The sequence below is a fragment of the Borostomias antarcticus genome (genome assembly GCF_949987555.1).
Source record: "Borostomias antarcticus genome assembly, chromosome: 8".
NCBI lineage: Eukaryota > Metazoa > Chordata > Actinopteri > Stomiiformes > Stomiidae > Borostomias > Borostomias antarcticus.
Window position 1 is genome coordinate 10325526 of NC_140241.1, and position 18122 is coordinate 10343647.

The 18122-nt window shown below is 50.7% G+C and overlaps 1 protein-coding gene across 1 annotated transcript in view; it reads right to left on the reverse strand.

Moving 5' to 3' along the window:
* Window positions 1-17895, reverse strand: part of spaca6 (sperm acrosome associated 6) — a gene marked incomplete at both ends in the record, with an annotated part of 28778 nt that extends 10883 nt beyond the window's left edge. The window contains 7 exons of the mRNA XM_084442452.1: window positions 726-844; window positions 9553-9618; window positions 9897-9927; window positions 10099-10155; window positions 11527-11605; window positions 14800-14864; window positions 17783-17895. Of these exons, the coding sequence (XP_084298578.1) occupies window positions 726-844; window positions 9553-9618; window positions 9897-9927; window positions 10099-10155; window positions 11527-11605; window positions 14800-14864; window positions 17783-17895 (530 nt within the window). The remainder of the gene's footprint in view (window positions 1-725; window positions 845-9552; window positions 9619-9896; window positions 9928-10098; window positions 10156-11526; window positions 11606-14799; window positions 14865-17782) is intronic.
* Window positions 17896-18122: the final 227 nt, after the last annotated feature.

The window sequence follows — 18122 nt, forward strand, 5'->3', positions numbered from 1 at the left end:
CCTGCTATGACCTCACAGGTTAAGGGTCTCAGGGACAGAGGGGCATACTGGGAAATTAAGTTCAACAGCCGTTTTGGCTATCGAAAATAGCGTAACTTTTTACGGCGGCGAAAAAAAAAGATCCAGACGCGTCGCACCATTGAGACAAAGACATGACCTCATCTGAAGTTTGGACTCTGCGGGACCAAGCGGTTCCTTCAGAGGTCTGCTGCAGAACCGCAGCACAGTTCTTCAGTCTGGTACTGTACACACACACAATATCATTATATACCTAACGCTAGTCTATCTGCTCATATGTTCTTTATTCACACACGTGATCAACGATGCAGTATTATAGGAATCACAAGCATAAAATCATCTGTTACATTCTCTACGAGCCACCTGTTTTTTTTACACATTCACTTTACATGGTTTATAACCCCACGGATATTGCTGTGCCAATCGTCGAGCATTCTGAATCTGTAGCCTTTGGGCATTTATAAAGATTGTTACCTGGAATCTCTTAATATCCTTCATGGCAGTTTAGCATAAGCACCAGTTGGATTGTGCTGGTCAGTAATTATCACCTCTTTGCTGCATGCGGACAAATAATAATCTCACTTGGCAACAATGACATACTAGCCTTTAAAATGTTGTACTGGTCAAAACTCAAGACTTTGTTCATCTGCGGATTCGTTGCGTTTGTTTCAGGCAGATGATGGCGCAGGATCGGTGGTGTCACTCACCAGGTTAACGGTTCGACGGCGTGCCCCAGAGGAAGGGGGAAGAAGCAGAAGCCCTGGATCCATTTTGTCAAGTCATCTGATCCGTATAGCTCGTCTCCAAAACGTCCACCGGTCTCGACCTGTGAGAGAAAATAAACAAGAATACACACACTCATACCCTATGTGAAACATACCTGTTACTGAGGTAGTTATTTCTTATATTCATTTGTTTGAATTACTATTAATCAAAAAGTTCTGCAAAGGAAAATACTGCAGGACAGCGCCACCTGCTGGCAGACAGAGCACAGGACTCTGATTCTAACAAAGAATAGTCTAGGATATTGGAGACAAACTTAAATCTCTTCCTCACGCTACAGAATATAATATGGAGACGAGCGCTCTTTAAAGTAAGACGCGGTCTCTGAGGTAGGCAGCTTTCTGACACGTCTCTCCAGGTTCGCCACAACTGGCATGTTACTGTAGTACATCGTGCACGATCATACATCATGTATGCTAGAAATCATGAATGATTTCTGGTTATTTGAATAATTGATCTGCCTCTGTGTAAAACTGTATATGAGTCTTTAGTATGAGGCCAGACTGACAAGACAGGGCAGAGGGAAACGATCAGAACGTAAATCAGAGACACATTCATCACAACTTCACACAGCCATGAATTATATATTTGTCTGCGGAATTTCTGTGGAATTAATACGAATAATTAAATACAGCGTATATATATATATATATATATACACACATACACACACATATGTATATACCAGCATTGCTTTCCAGTCTCTATCAATTCCAGAAACCTCAAGATGAATTGGACGAGCCCCGGCCATTACTCCCTCCAGGATCCTTATGGAGCAGTTTCATAGACCAGGAAGAAGATGGATCTTTGCGGACCCACACAGGAGGGGATGAATGGAACCTGGAACGCACAGTGAGGACTGAGAACAGCCACAGTGAGCCACGGTGAACACACACACACACACACACCATCTAAAAACGAGACACGTCTTTCATAAGACCCTCAACATGTGTGCTTTGATTAAATGGCTCAATAAAATACGTGCACGCATACACAGACGAGCGCGCTCAAGAACACACACACACACACACATACACGAATGCATGCACATGCACCGAGCTGGCGCGCACAAAGTCGGGGTTACATGCTACGCAGACCGGCAAAATGATGAGCTGCACGCGAAATGAAATGGTGCCGATGTAAAAGAGGATGAAACTTAGCTCGACTCATTCCCCCTCGTCTTCATCTGCCATTACTCTGAGCCTGCAAATACAAAGAAGCTGCATTCTGCTCTCTCTCTCTCCTCTCTCTCTCTCTCTCTCTCTCTCTCTCTCTCTCTCTCTCTCTCTCAGTACCAGCGTCTGTCTCTGTGCTCCAGGTTGGCTGCCTACCCCAGCATCTCTCTCTGATGGCTGGCTAACGGGACCAGACAGCCCATCGGCAGGTAGGTTACAGACAATAGTATTGATTCCATTACTCTGCTCTACCTACCTACCCCCCCCCCCCCCCCCCCCCGAACTGCCACCAGCGTAGATACCTCCCTCTCCGCCGTCTGAGTCTGTCATATGGAACACGCGCACACACACACGCATGCACACACAGGAATTTACAGCACACAAACTGGAATGCACAATGCATATATACGGATGCACAAGCGCACAAAACCCTTCAACACACACACACACCATCACACACACACATGCACTATTCACGCACATGCACATTTTCACCTTCCTTTTTGCTTTACTGATCTCTCTCGCGTCTTCTTTCTGCCCAGAGCGCCCCTCTGACTGCGCCGTGCCCCGACTCCCATCTCCAACACTCTTCTCTCTGTCTTTTTTCTTTGTCTACCTCTTTTTCTCTCTCTCTCTCTCCTTCCCTCCATCTCCTCAATTTTCTTTCTCACGTTTTTTTCCCCCCAAGCATCACGTCTCCTCAAGCCCCCGCCACCCCCCTCTTTGCAGTCTGCGCTCTACGTGTGTGTTTGTCTGTGTGTGTGTGCGTACGTGCGTGTAAGTGTGCAATTGTGTGTGACTACGGTTGCGCGTGTGATGGTGTGTGCATACGTGCGTCTGGGAGACTGTGTGTGTGTGTGACTACGGTTGTGTGTGTGTGTGCCTCTGGGAGACTGTGTGTGTGACTACGGTTGTGTGTGTGTGTATCTGGGAGACTGTGTGTGTGTATGTGTGTGACTACGGTTGTGTGTGTGTGTGTGTCTGTGCATCTGGGAGACTGTGTGTGTGTGTGCGCGTCTGTGAGACTGTGTGAGAGATGTCGCGCGGGGGGGGTTAGGAGGGAGAGGGAACGTTGGGGGGGGGGGGGTCGTTTAGGAAGCGGAGGGAACGTGTCGGGGGGAGGGGGGTTAGAGGGGGGGAGGGTCCGTTTCTCTCAGCGGATCAGAAGCGGAGCTCATGAAGCCCGGGAGTCTGCTGAACCTGAGAGGCCGACATTAGCGGCGCTTCCCACTGCATGTTTACCGCGATCAGACCCGTCATTAAAACCACCGCAAGATTCACTGTGCTGCCTCTCCCGTAATAACATCACAGCACGGCGGCTCGGATGATGGGGAAAACAACGAATAACCCTGCGAGAAGGGAGGTCAAATTGATAGCGAAATAAGAAATGCAAACCGCAGAGGATTGGCTGTAGTAGCCTACGCTACTTTGATGTCACTATAGCCACAGAACTGTCACTAACGCCGGGAGTGTATTCAAAGCTGGACGCGTGGCTTTGTCATGTGCTGTGTGTTCAGCGCTGCTTCCGACTCACCACAGAGAGAGAGGACACGGTGTTACCCCATGGGTACACGCTGTATGTGTTTATTGCATAACAGAATCACCAACCCCCCGGGGGGAATTTAAGACCCGCGACCGAATCTAATTTAGACTCTGGTCGTCTGTTCTGCGAGATGAGAGCGTAAACGCTTTGATGTGTGCGAGCTTCACGATTGGCCCATGAAGTATTCTAACCATGTTACACAGTACAGAATGGAGCGTCTCTCCGATGGAGTGTGGAAGAAATTAATAAAACTTCAACGGGAACGATGGGCATCTTCTGAGAGGGGAGAACTCAATTTTCCTCGGCCGTTGTGACCGAGTCGTTCTGCCGCCTGCTGTACGCTCTCGTCCAGAGAGACGATGACCGCGCCGCAGCTGATCTGACGCGGCAGTTACAAGGCGGCCATCGCCCTGACGAGGGACACATCGCCCTGACGAGGGACACGGCGGCTATCACAAGACAAAGTAGACGAGATGCGTCAACTAAGAGAGAAGGAGAGAGAAGGAGAGAGGAGAGAAGGAGAGAGGAGAGAGAAAAGGAGAGAGGAGAGAGAAAAGGAGAGAGAGAGAGAGAGAGAGGAGAGAGAAGGAGAGAGAAGGAGAGAGAAGGAGAGAGGGAAGGAGAGAAGAGAGAGAAGGAGAGAGAATTCATTTAATTGATCCTCTTAACTAAACGTCTCTGGTCAAAGACGGTCAGACAGTCAGAGGAGAGTCTTAAGACAGAAAACACAGTGACCATGATCACATTTCAGACGGCGGCTCGCCTAAAACACGACAGATCGAGCGTATTCACCGTGTTAGGAGACGGGCCGACCTAGGTTCGGTATTTTCATAAATAGGTTCGAACCAATGCAAAGAGAGCACACAGCACAGCTTTGTGCTCTGGTGTACCAGCAGGACGCCTGCCTGCCTGCCGGAACGCCATGTTCCTCCTCCAAACCGCTCTCCCCCGTCCGCCGGCTATCCGGCAGCCATTTGCACTTTACGGTGGCGGGCGGCGCCGTCCCAGACAGGTGCGTGCGCCAGCGGTCCGCAGTGGCCGCTGTCAGACAAAGCGCCGAGCGCATTCCAGAGGAATGACATCATCGTCAGTCTGGGGAGCGTCTCTCGCTCGCCCGTCTGCCGGAGGACGAGGCTACCTCGCCTCTCGCTCTCTCTCTCCCCGGCGCCGGGATAAATGACCTACATGCACATGGGGAGCCGCACGGCCGGCCTGCCTACGCGCTCTCCTTCTTTTAAAGGCTGGTTCTGCGCTCTATATATAGACGGCAGCGCAGGGGCTGTGTGTGGATCGGCGTCGCTGGTTGTAAAGGGGTCGGATGTCCTATACGTGGATCCGCTGTGTGTGTGTGTGTGTGTGTGTGTGTGTGTGGGCGCTGGCTGTAGATGAGCTTACATCAGTCATGTGAGCTAGTAACCTGGCCCTGATCCTATCAGCAGCATCCATGAACGACCAGATCTGCTCTCAGAAGAGGAAGATCTATATCCCCCCCCCCCCCCACACACACAACACAACTGACAGAGAGACAGGGACATTGACAGAGACAGGGACATTGACAGAGACGGGGACAGAGGTTCTGGCAGGAGAGCCGTGTCGTGTGTGTGTGTGTGTGTGTGTGTGTGTGCTGGGATGATAAAGAGCTGTGCCGAGGCGCCGAATCAGCAGAATTCTGGTGTGTGTGTCCCTTTTTTCTCCCTACGAGGAAGAGGAGGCGAGCCAGCTCCAACGCACTGCGGATCCCTGCTGTCTCAGCCACCACTTGCCAGACGAAACACACACTACGGGTTAAAACGGGCGGGTGGGTGGCTGGGTAGACGCCGTAGACGGGTTAGCATGCGCGCGTGCGTGTGTGTTGGTGTCTCAAAAATATCCCAATGTGGACCCTCAAGAAATAAAAGCACATCACTGAACCATTTATCGGTCACATAATGTATTTGTCTGGCTACTTTTGCACAGCTAGGGTTGACGGCTTAACAACTTAATCTGTGCTGTCTGCTGCTAGAGTAGCTCCTCCCTGACAGACGGACGTGGTACTTACCGCGGTGCAGGGGTGGCGATGGCCGTGGGCAAGGGTGACACCGCGGGGAAAGCTAGAAGGTTGTACAGTTATCTCCGTGCTGTTTATTATGCGAAACCATACAACCAACTACCTCACACCGCAGAGCACTGTCTAGTAGTCCTGCTCCCCGATGCCGTCTTCAACAGCAGGTCAGCTGTCTGTCTGTCTGCTTGCCTGTCTGTGTCTGTCTGTCTGTCTGTCTGCCTGCCTGTCTGTCTGTCTGTCTGTCTGTCTGCCTGTCTGCCTGTCTGTCTGTCTGCTTGTCTGTCTGACTATCTGTCTCTGTCCGTCTGTCAGCTGTTTTTTCTTTCTGTCTGTCCATCTCTCTGTCTGTCCATCTCTCTGTCTGTCTGTCTCTTTGTCTCAGTGATTGTATTTAGGGATGTACATACACGAGGGGGTAAATCCTTACAGAACAGACCCACACCCCCCTGAAAACACACACACACACACTCGTAAACTACACATATGCAGACCTCGACGGCAAACGTTAAAATGAGACTGGGCAAAATGAAACTGGGCACCGGCTCCAACATTTCAGGCCTTCATTTCTAAGGCGTTGTTGCCCTCTAGTGGCGGTTGACCTTGCATTCTCCCTTCTCTCCTTATCTCTCTCCTCTCATCTCTCCTCCTCTCATCTCACTCCTCTCATCTCTCTCCTCTCATCTCTCCTCATCTCTCCTCCTCTCCTCATCTCACTCCTCTCATCTCTCCTCATTTCACTCCTCTCATCTCTCTCCTCATCTCTCCTCCTCTCTTCTCTCATCTCTCTCCTCTCATCTCTCTCCTCTCACCTCTCCTCTCACTCCTGCTCCTCATCTCTCTCCTCTCATCTCATTCCTGCTCCTCATCTCTCTCCTCATCTCCATTCCGTCAGCATCACTGTCAGTAGCAGCCGTCAGGGTGGCGTCCCTCCAACCTCACACACGGCCAGACATGCTCTCTTCATATTCACATTCACAAAACTTTATTATCTGCCGTGACAGAAAATCGTCTTAGACGTGGCTCAACAACAATCAACACAACTCAGGCTAAAAACATACATTACATATTCCTAAACACCAGCTCGATAAAATAAAATAAAATAAAAAATGCTACTGTGAGCAAAGTGTCAGTGTCTCTGTGAGTTATTCCTCATTGTTTGTTTAAAATGTTTATGGCGGTGGGAATAGTTTGGGTAGATGTTTTTCTTGGCTGGAGGGATTTAATAGTGGCGGTCTGATGGTAGTATAGATGGAAAGACTTATGCAGGGGGGTGAGTGGGAGGCTCAGTAATGAGGTTGGCTTTCCTTCCACTGCTTGGAACTCAGTGTGCCGGTAAAGCATCACATAATACATTTCATTACAGTCATTTAGCAGACGCTTTTATCCACAGCGACTTAGTACATGCTCCTTACCAGAACGTACAGGTGCATCTTCTTTCTAAACTGAAAGTGACCAAGAGAATAATCTAGTGTTAAAAAAAAGCCAAATATATAAATACAATAGGTGCTTCAGAGAAAGGATCGTGGTAGTAACGGTACTTCTTGATAAGGTGAGTTTTGAGCCTTTGGTGAAAGATGGGCAGCGATAATACTAGTAGTGCTGCACGCTGCTCAAAAAAAAACAATTATGACGACGCTACTGTAGGTTCACGGGCAGCTGCTTTGTATTGCTGTAGTCATCAGCCAACAAGCCAGAAGTAACAAGACCAGGGAGCACACAGCCACTGCAGCAACCACTGATCTCACTACATAATACGCGCGCCGACTGTAGGTGCCGAGCCCCAAAAGAGGACGGGAGGGGACAGGGACGGGGCACGTCTTTGGGCGAACTCCGAGGCTTTGTCCTGTCTGTCTGCGTGTCGCGTCACTGTGTGCGTGCCCTGAAGGGTTTTTAAACCGAATTAGTTCTCTTATCTGGCTAAATGGATTCACGCTGCAGAGGTTGACTGGGGGATCAGGGCCACCTGATCTAAAGTGTCTGGGCCTGCTGCAGTGACATGGCGGTATCAGCAGAACTGTCTGTGGAGCTCTTCTCCCACTAGGACACTAACGAAGTCAGACGGGATGCGTCTAGCCAGCCAGCCGGGTCAGAACACTGACACACACACACACACACACACACACACACACACACACACACACACACACACACACAGACAGACAGACAGACAGGCAGGCAGACAGACAGACAGGCAGGCAGGCAGGCAGGCAGGCCGGCCGACCGACCGACCGACCGACAGACAGGCAGGCAGGCAGACAGACAGACAGACAGACAGACAGACAGGCAGGAAGGCAGACAGACAGACAGACAGACAGACAGACAGACAGACAGACAGACAGGCAGGCAGATAGACAGACAGACAGACAGACAGACAGACAGACAGACAGACAGACAGACAGACAGACAGACAGACAGACAGACAGACAGGCAGACAGGCAGACAGACAGACAGACACAGGACGAGAAAGGAGCCATCTTTGATGGGAGAGATTAGAGAAGCTGTGATCGTGTGGTACGGTCGGGGGTTTTTTCGGTATTGTATGCCTCAGAAATGTAAAACGGTATGAGAGAGGAGAGGAGAGAGAGAAGGAGGGAGAGAGAGAGGGAGAGAGAGAGAGGGAAAGAGAGAGAGGGAGAGAGAGAGGGAGGGAGAGAGGGGGGGGGAGGGAGAGAGAGAGAAGGAGAGGGAGAGAGGGAGGGAGAGAGGGAGGAAGAAAGAGGGAGGGAGAGAAAGACACATAGATAGAAAGCCAGCCTCAGATCTCTCCTTACACCAATCAGATTTGCCAGTTCTGACTATGCCAGAGGAACCATTAAAACTGCTGCCAGGTGAATTTCTTTTTTTCTTCTTCTGTCGTCCCCTCCCCCTCTCTTTTTGGATGGTGCTCAAATTCCTAATCCCCCCTGTCTGCCTCTCTCTCCCTCCCTCCCTCCCTCCCTCCACCGACCTTTTCTCTGCTCCCTCCCTCCTCAGCACTCGTTTCCCGCCTCCTACCCTTTTACCACCCTCTCCTACAAACCCTATTCTGTCTCCTGTCTCTGCACCCCCCCCCCCCTTTCATCCCCTCACCCCCCTCCCCATGGCTCCCCGCCTGCAATATTTTTCACAGTCAAATCACGCAGAAATGCAGTGTGATTGTGCCAATGTCAGCTATCCTTCTCTCCCTCCCTCCCTCTCTCCCTCCCTCCCTCCGCCCCTTCCTCCCTCCGCCCCTCCCTCCCTCCCTCCGCCCCTTCCTCCCTCCGCCCCTCCCTCCCTCCCTCCCTCCCTCCGCCCCTCCTCGGCAGGTCTGTCTGGAAGCCCGGGGCAGTTCCACGGTGAGCGCCGCCCGGCTCAAGGTGTCTTGGGGGTGGGGGGGGGCTCTCTCGAAAGGTTGCATGGTCCTCCGCCGCGCTCATTAAACTCCCCCGAAACTCCGCCAAAGAACTCCGGAACGCGAGTGCGCGCAAGCGCACGCCTCCGCCGCCCGAAACGCGGCCGCTCCGGTGACGGACGAGCCCCTGCGGCGGACCAGGAAGTGTGCGTAAAGAGAGGCCCGGGGGTGAGCGCATGAGACAGCCGTCTGTCAGCAGCTGGGAGAGTATCCGTCACTCAGACCTGCGCCGTGACGATACCGTACGTGTGTGTGGTTGGCCGGTAATGGAAAATCAGGGCACTGTATCGAGGGTGTGTCGTCAGACCAGGGCTGAAACTCAAAACAAACCTGATTGAATATCAATCAAGTAAGTAACCAAAAACCATTTTTTTAAGCCACTTAACGGTGCTGATATGAAATGACTTCAGGCTGCCTCTGTGGTGTAGCTGCAGCGTAGCAGTAGCAGTACTTCCACGTAGGAGAGCAGAATATGTGTGTGGTTTTCCAGCTGGGAGCCGTGTCGTATCCTACACTAATTCACTTCAGCCCCCAACCTCATACCAAGGTGGCAAGTTGAACGTTGCCATGGGAACCTTTTGCCTGGCAACCTCCACGGCTTGGCGACAAGCCAAACCGTTGCTAGGGCACGGCTGTCAATCTCTGCCAGGCCGGTGTGTGCCAGGCGCGTCTGTAGTCCCTCCTAGGGCACAGAGCGGCGACGGGAACGCTGTGATCTCCATGTTCTGAAGACGACGTTCGAGGATGACGGTTAGTAGGGTTTTAGGTGGACGACGGTGGGTAGGAGGATTCATCCGCGTGTGTATCGACCTGGCACTCTAACAATATGACTGATTCTGTCAGACTGAGCAGATTCATGTATGCCGTGCATATAACTGCCGGATGAAGTTGATTCTGATTCTCAGAGACAATGTGTTCACGAGCGGCTCGAGTTCCTCTCAACACACGACTCAAACACACTTTGATCCCCACCACAGGAAAAGCTGGGCAGCTAAAAGACACAAAGAGACAGAGAGCAGAAATATTCACCGACCGATCAGAAGCGACGCAGAATCAAATCTGTGTAATAGAGATGGAGCGCCAGCACTCGAGGAGAGAGAGGTGAATGGACAGATGATCGGGCGGCAGAAAGTGTGGATGGAGGTTCGGAGGAGAGGCTTACCTTGTCTCCTGAAGAAGCCTACGAGGCAGTTGTACCTCCACGAATAATGCTCTGCGTCTGGAACACACAGAGGGGCAGTGTGGAGGTTTGCTTTAGTAAAGATCCAGTTTAATGAAAATGTAGGCTAAGTCAGCAACATGCTTGATTAAAATCAATACATCATCAACTAGAACGGCACTCAAGAGAGAGTAGATCTCCATCCATTACGCATGTCGTCAGCATGTAGGCTACATTTGTTGAATGTGTACTGTAGGTAAGTGGGCTGTTCTAGTTTAGAGAAGGGACGTCTCTCGATCCGATCTCGATGTTAACGAAAAGTGGAAAAAAATTAGTGGATCCGCCCCGTGATGTAATGGGTCTTCCTTGGCCCGTGCTACACCCCTCCACCAAGTTTCATGAACCGGTCTGGTAGTTTTTGCGTAATCCTGCTGACTAACAGACAAACTACACTGCACCGAAAACATAACCTCCTCCCTCGGACTTTGTCCTGGGCAGAGGTAACAATACATCTAACAATACACATCTGAATGAAAAAAAGACACTAAACAATATCTAATTTCTCAAAAGAAAAATCATGCTTTTTGCCCCTATTTGAGAGTGCATTCAGTGTCAACTTCAGTTTCGTCCACAGCGGAGGTAAGAATACACTATCTGAACGAAATGGAAGAAAAATAAAATTTAAAAATTAAAAATAAAATTTAAAAAAGACAATAAAATGTGCATTCGTGTCAGTTTCAGCCTTACTTGAGAAGGCTGTAAGCTCTGTATTCTCCGGGTCATGCAGAGGCTGCCTGCTAATGAGCTGAACTAAAGCAAGCGAACTCAGCTTCTAATTTTAAATGATTTGATTACACAATCAATTAACAACACATAAACAAACATGGGAAAGAATTCAATATCTGATGTTTCCAGATGACGGCGTGGATGATAGACTGCTGCTGAGAAAGGGCTGAATAAAACAAGCAACTCCGTGCTGATATTGATTATTTTGATTGAATAACAAAAATAATATTGATATGTACAGTATATGAATCTAAAAGCTTCAAACCTTTTTTCTTCAGCCTCTCATTTTTTCTGAGAGTGAAGGAAAGGCTTCCTGGTAAACATGCGTTCTCTTCCTGCTTCATCTGCTCTCTGGAATCACTGGAAAACATGTGGATCTATACATCTGAACCCCATTAAACCCTCATCTAAAAGCCATCTAATCTATTCTAATCTAAATGGCATCTAAATAAACACACGGCTTCTCTGCTGCAATCTCGGAGAGAGAGAGATGCACCATCTTCTCGGAGGACTGAAAGCCTCGCCGCTCCGGGTTTTGATAAATGTTACTTCAAAAGAAGCAGCCCAAACGGCTTCAGCTGGCCGACTGCACAATGAGCATAATAACTGCCCCCCCCCCCGGGAGCTCCAGCCCCATTCATTTACCCCAGCCGAGCCGCGCTGCCATGTTTGCCTGCACATGTGTCTTTGTTCCACTGTGCCTCCAGAGCTCCCACCTCCTGCTCTGTACACAACGGATGTATAGAGGAACCTTTTGGACCTCGTTTTTACAGAGGAAATGCCCCCCCCCAACCCCTCCTTCGCCTCCTCGTCTCATCCCCCCCTCCACTCACCCCTCGCATGTAATGCCTGATTGACCACAGCACCCCTCAGAGAGGTCAAAGGGCAGACAAAACAGTCTGGTGTCATGGTAACCTGACTGCCACCAACCAGAATGGTAGGGGGGGAAACGATGGGGTTCAAATTAGCTGTCACTCAAAAGCTTTTTCAATCTTACCTCTTTGGTTTACAAAGACTGAGGCAAAAACATGCACGCACGCACACACTCATGCATACACACACACAGACCAAGATAGCACCTGTAAATGGACTAGGATCCAGGTTCATTTATAAGATAGTTAAGATTAAGACTTTTTTTTTTATGCAACTTCCTCAAAAGCTTTTAGGACTGTTATTCTTAATTGCTCATAATTTTGTGTTTTTATAAAAGGTAACATACTGTATGTCTTGACAACTAATCTGTGTGTACCCAACCTAACTGTAACTGTGTAAAATATGTTATATAGTATGATTCTAATTCCTATAAACAGCAGTATTGTGCATGTGTGTGTGTGTGTGTGTCTGTGTATGTGCGTGTGTGATTCTTGTAGGAGACTGTCCTGTGTGAGAGGGTCTTTGTGCCTGCTCTATGCAGTGGTAGTGTGTGTGTGAGAGAGAGAGCGAGAGAGAGAAAGAGAGAGAGAGAGAGAGAGAGAGAGAGAGAGAGAGAGAGAGAGGGAGAGGGTGGGGGAGGGGGTAGTTTAACAGATAAATGGGAGGCAAATGCATTCAGATCAATACTGAGCTGAGAGAGGGTTAGGGGAAGGTTGAGGGGAGAGATGGAGAGAGTGGAAGGGAGGGGGGGTGAAAGAGGGGCTGATTAATCATTCCTGTATTGTTATTGACTTTCTGTTAAAGGGGTGAGTCAGACCCAGAATTATGTGCCTGTGTGTGTGTGCTCACTCTACAACTATCGCTGAGTACAAACCCATCAATTACAGGCCTGCATAGCTCTGGCCTTCCCTCAGCTTTGTCACTATGCAGACTACAGCAGGGCACGGAGGGGTTGGGCGGCCCTATTTATATACGCTACTTGAATCTGAGGAGATTTCTCACTACTAATCCGCTGCTACGGACAATATAGTAAATATAGACCTGTCGGCACACTGATTCTGAAGGATAAAGGTGCCTGAACACTGCTGCCCCAACCAACACCAACCAACACCCGGCGTTGGATCAGCGTGGCATGTTTGCTGGTGACTGTTGGCGTCGGTTGGATGGATTCTGCAGCTGAATTTTAAACTTCCAACATTCTAACAGCAACTGCCGACTTTAGAATGTTGGGTGTTGGGAGTCGGTTGGCTGGTGTCGTTTGGGGCCGTGCGCAGCCATCTTTATCCTCCAGAACCACAAGCCAGTGTGCCGACAGGTCTGTGTTGAATTCGTGTTCGTTCGTACTGCTCAAGTGCACTGTCCCATCTTTGCGCTGTCCCGTCTTGTCCATCTGCATCCTGTCCAATGGTGTCAGTGTTATGCACAACTGACTGAAGCAAATTCCTAGTATGTTGTAAACTACCTCACAATAAACAGATTCTGATTCTGACCATAAAGGTGCCAGCACACTGCCTCAATCAATTCCAACCAACCAATTCCAAACGTCTAGCGTTCTAAAGTTGGCAGTCAGGGTGCGTGTCCACCGGCAAGCTGTATTTTAGAGGTGGTGTTTTCTCATTGTTTATGGGTAATGAGCTCTAAGGCACTATAGAGACGAGAGCTGTGCTCCAAGCTCTTTTTAGCGTTATAGCGCCATGAGCTCTAGGCTTTTTTTGCAGTTGAAAAAAGTTTAGCTTTTTGTGCTAAAGCGCCGTTGTGCGCTGTGTAAAAGGCTGTTCTGACGACAATGGTCGGAGACAGCAAATTAGCACTAGCTAACATTACAGTAGCTGGCTATCTTAACTTGGCTAATTAATCTGTAGTCGGCAAAAACACGATACTCGTTGCTAACGTAGGTGTAAAACATTCGTAGCCTAGCCAGCTCTAAACTCTAGCTTTTAGTGTGCTCTACGCAGCTGTAAGCTTGGTTCAGCTACATACAGCTCACCAGTGGACACACTCCCTTAGAATGTTGAATTCAACATGTTCACCATCAAACAAATCCATCCAACCAACGCCAACAGTCACCAACAAACATGGCACACCAATCCAACGTTGGGCAGTGAGCAGACACCCTGAGAGGCATGTTCAGTCAGGGGCCGGAATGGGGGGTGGCAGACAAGGTGAACAGGAAGTCCCCTGTGAGGAGTTAATGAGGACCTGGCTGCCCGACAGACACAACAGAGAGAGTGGTGAGGAGTAGGGGGGTGGGAGGAGAGGGGAGGAGGAGCTGGGGGGTGGGAGGAGGAGCTGGGGGGTGGGAGGAGAGGAGAGGAGGGGGGAGGAGCTGGGGGGTGGGAGTAGAGGGGAGGAGGAGCTGGGGGGTGGGAGGAGAGGGGAGGAGGAGCTGGGGGGTGGGAGGAGAGGGGAGGAGCTGGGAGGTGGGAGGAGAGGGGAGGAGAGGGGAGGAGGGGGGAGGAGCTGGGGGGTGGGAGGAGGGGGGAGGAGCAGGGGGATGGGAGGATAGGGGAGGAGCTGGGGGGTGGGAGGAGAGGGGAGGAGCTGGGGGGTGGGAGGAGAGGGGAGGAGGAGGGAGGAGCTGGGGGGTGGGAGGAGAGGGGAGGAAGAGGGCAGAGAGGAGCATTGCCCTGACATCTGAACCCCTACCCGGCAGTGACCTTGGCTATTGTCTGAGCTGAGCACAGGGCTGCTCTACACACGCACACCCGCAAGCATACACACACACACACACACGCTCACACAACTATCTGGCTAACACCTATTTGCTAACTTTTCCAGCCAAAGCAACATAAAAAAAAACTTGCTCTCAATGCTATAGCAATGCTGCTCTCAATGCTATTGCTTTGCGATTATACACCCATAACACAAACATCAGACATTGCCAACAGCAATGTCCCCCCCCACCCCCCCCAATTATGACCCTTTTAAAAAACAGCCACCAGCCAGAGGACAGAGGGCCCAGCTAGCCTGAATGAAAAGTGCCATTCAACTTTACCTTGAACTTGAACAATGAGTCTGGTGTTTGCACCGGGGCCGTTTCCTGACCTCTGTGTCTCTCTGCGGAGCTGACCAACCACAGCCTCTCTCCTTTCATCTCCCAGATGTGACCCCTGCAGCCCACACAGACCAAAGCACAGCCTGCTTCAGAGGCCCACGCTTCCGCACTACCTCACACTTCTTTCTCGCTCCAAACCAATAGTAGGGGTGGTTTGCTGTTCTGATAGTGAAAATAAAGTGTATATAATATACTGTAAGTTAGGCCAGGAGGTTAGCGCTCTGGGCCGTGGGAGTCAAGACGCCGGCCGTACCCGAGATCTCCCTGACGGACAGAGCAGCCGTACGGCCGTCTGTCTGAAGAGGCCCTTTATTCTCCCCAACAGAGGGCTTAGTGTGGCGCTGCCAGAGCCAGGGGCACATCTCTCTGCGCTGTGAGTAAACTGACAACAACCGCACAACAACACAACCCTTTCCCTGTCCGTGTGCCCTCTCCTTCTCCTCTCCAACAGCCCCCCCACTCCTCACCCTGACTTTTCCTCCCCTCTCTCTCCCTCCATTATCCTGACTTCCCTTCCTCACTTCACCCCTTCTCTCCCCTCTCTGCTCTCTGAGAGACGGGCGCTGTGAGGGGCGAGGCCGGAGAGAGAGGCCTGTGTCCGCCCTCGTCAAATATGGCCGCCAGACAGAAGGCCGGCAGGCCAGACGCGACACCAGTGATACGCCGTGAGCACGATCCAGCGTTAGCAGGCAGGCAGGCAGACAGACAGACAGACAGACAGACAGACAGACAGGCAGGCAGACAGGCAGGCAGACAGGCAGGCAGACAGACAGACAGACAGACAGACAGACAGACAGACAGACAGACAGACAGACAGACAGAGCAGGCTATCTTTTGGCAGTTGAAGCCCCAAGTGTGTTCTGAGCACTGTTGAGTTATGCAGTGTGACAAGTTAAGAATCTCAGCCCGCCAAATGTCGTACACGAAATGCTACGTTTAACTCTCTGGGTACACAAGTAAGCGTGCCAAAGAGCCCTGACTGAAGCGCATCTCAACTAGTCGGTGGTATTTCACCGGTCGTCTGCACACGCTCTCATCCGTCAACGTGAGAAAGTATGCTGACGCGTGAAAATCAGCGATATTCCTATCAGGCTGAGTAGTGTCTGTTGAGCTGCTGGAACCTGTCCCAGGCTGAGGTAAACGTCTACGCAGGAGGTACCAGGACAAGGATAGGTAACGGCTGATGACATCAACAATGACTTCCTCAGGAACCCGGCTCAATAAATCATACGTGACTAAGAAGCACAGACAACAAGAGTGAGCACTGTCTAACACACACACACACACACACACACACACACACACACAGACACGCACGGTCTCCCTACGTCTCTTCCCTTATACCCAACCCCCACCCGACACCTCGGGCCTTCAGATGTCTGCAGGAGGTGCGCGGGGGGGCGGGGCTTTGGATCAGAACTATAGAAGTCAAACGGAGATAGAAAAAAAAGTCTGTAAGAAAGAGAGCTCAAATCAAGAATGAGAGAGAGAGAGAGAGAGAGAGAGAGAGAGAGATGAAGGACAGAAGAGAGTGACAGACATGAGTAGAGGATAGGAAAGGAGGGGAGAGGATAGGAAAGGAGGGGAGAGGAGAGGAGAGGAGAGGAGAGGAGAGGAGAGGAGAGGGAGGAGAGGAGAGGAGAGGAGAGGAGAGGAGAGGAGAGGAGAGGAGAGGAGAGGAGAGGAGAGGAGAGGAGAGGAGAGGAGAGGAGAGGAGAGGAGAGGAGAGGAGAGGAGAGGAGAGGAGAGGAGGGGAGGGGAGAGGAGGGGAGGGGAGAGGAGAGATCGGGAGAGTTTGCCGAGGTAGAGAGGCGAGGCGGTGACCTACTAATGCAGAACTGAGGAATTCTCAGTGCTGACTCCAAACACATTCCGACGGCCTGCAGTTATTAACCCCCGCACTGCCAACGCCTCCTCCGCCTGCACGCACGCACACACACACACACACACACACACACAAGCACACACACACGCACACAACGACAACGCTGCTCACTCTCACTAGGGGACGAGGCCAGGGGAACATACCGTCGTTCGGAAAGAAAAGGCTGAAACTTCGGTGCCACCCGGGTGTACTGTGAGGCAGAACAGCAGAATAGCACCACTAAAGGGGCCTAGAGGAGGGGACTGTGCTCTCTAGTGCTTCATCCTGGGGACATGCAGTACTATGAGAGCTCAGTTCAATCCTGGATCAAACTAATAGATTTTATGTTCACAAACACTGAAATGGCCGACGCCTGGCCCAATGAATTCCTGGGTTGAATACGAGAGAGAGAGTTAAAGATAAAAAAAATGACCAAATCAAATATGTACCCAAGCTATGAACTACTACTCCAGAGACCATGACCATGACCATGACCATGAAGAGATCTCAACCTAAGACTGGTTCTTAGCTAGGCTGCCTCTTACTGGGGACCTCAGATAAACTGGTTCTTAGCTAGGCTGCCTCTTACTGGGGACCTCAGATAGACTGGTTCTTAGCTAGGCTAACTCTTACTGGGAACCTCAGATAAACAGGTTCTTTACTAGGCTATCTCTTACTGGGGACCTCAGATAGACTGGTTCTTAGCTAGGCTGTCTCTTACTGGGGACCTCAGATAGACTGGTGATGATGTCACGCTGATGTCCATCAGTGAATAATCCCATGGGACTGAGGAGTGGCTCTAGGGCAAATTGAGTTCAAGGGAAATAGCGGACGCTTGGTATTATTGTATGCCGTCGCTCATGGTACTGGTATGGAAACAGGATGTGCTGAGTGTTGGAATTACTACGAGGGTGTAGGACTCAGGAGAGAGCATATAAGTGTAAACAGCCACAGACCTAACCGGGAAACATGTAGCCGATGAAACATACACACACGCCGACAGCGGCGTGTCTGCGAGAGAAAACGAGGCCAGGAGGTCCGAATGTAAGCTCGAAGCCCAGGTCTTGTTTTTTCACGAAACGTCCTGATGAAGGCAGACAAACACTGACGCAACTGGAACACTGACTCCGGGGGGAATAGCTCTCGTCCGGGCCGTGAAGGCCTCGGTGGTCACATGATGCCTGCGTACGCCAGCCCCCTCCTCCCCACACCAGCGCTCCATAATTGATAGGGGCTCGCTGAGTTATGCTTCATCAAGTGAAACACATTAATGGCCTCGTCCGCTCCGGAGTTGACCATGAGAGCCCCGACAACGGAGTAAAGAACGATGACAGCAGGACGAGAGGGACGCCAGGCCTCCAATACCAGATGGGTTCTATGCCTGTGTGCATACCAGCGATGTCATCCCTTCATATTAATACCAGCGGTCATCCCTTCATATTAATACCA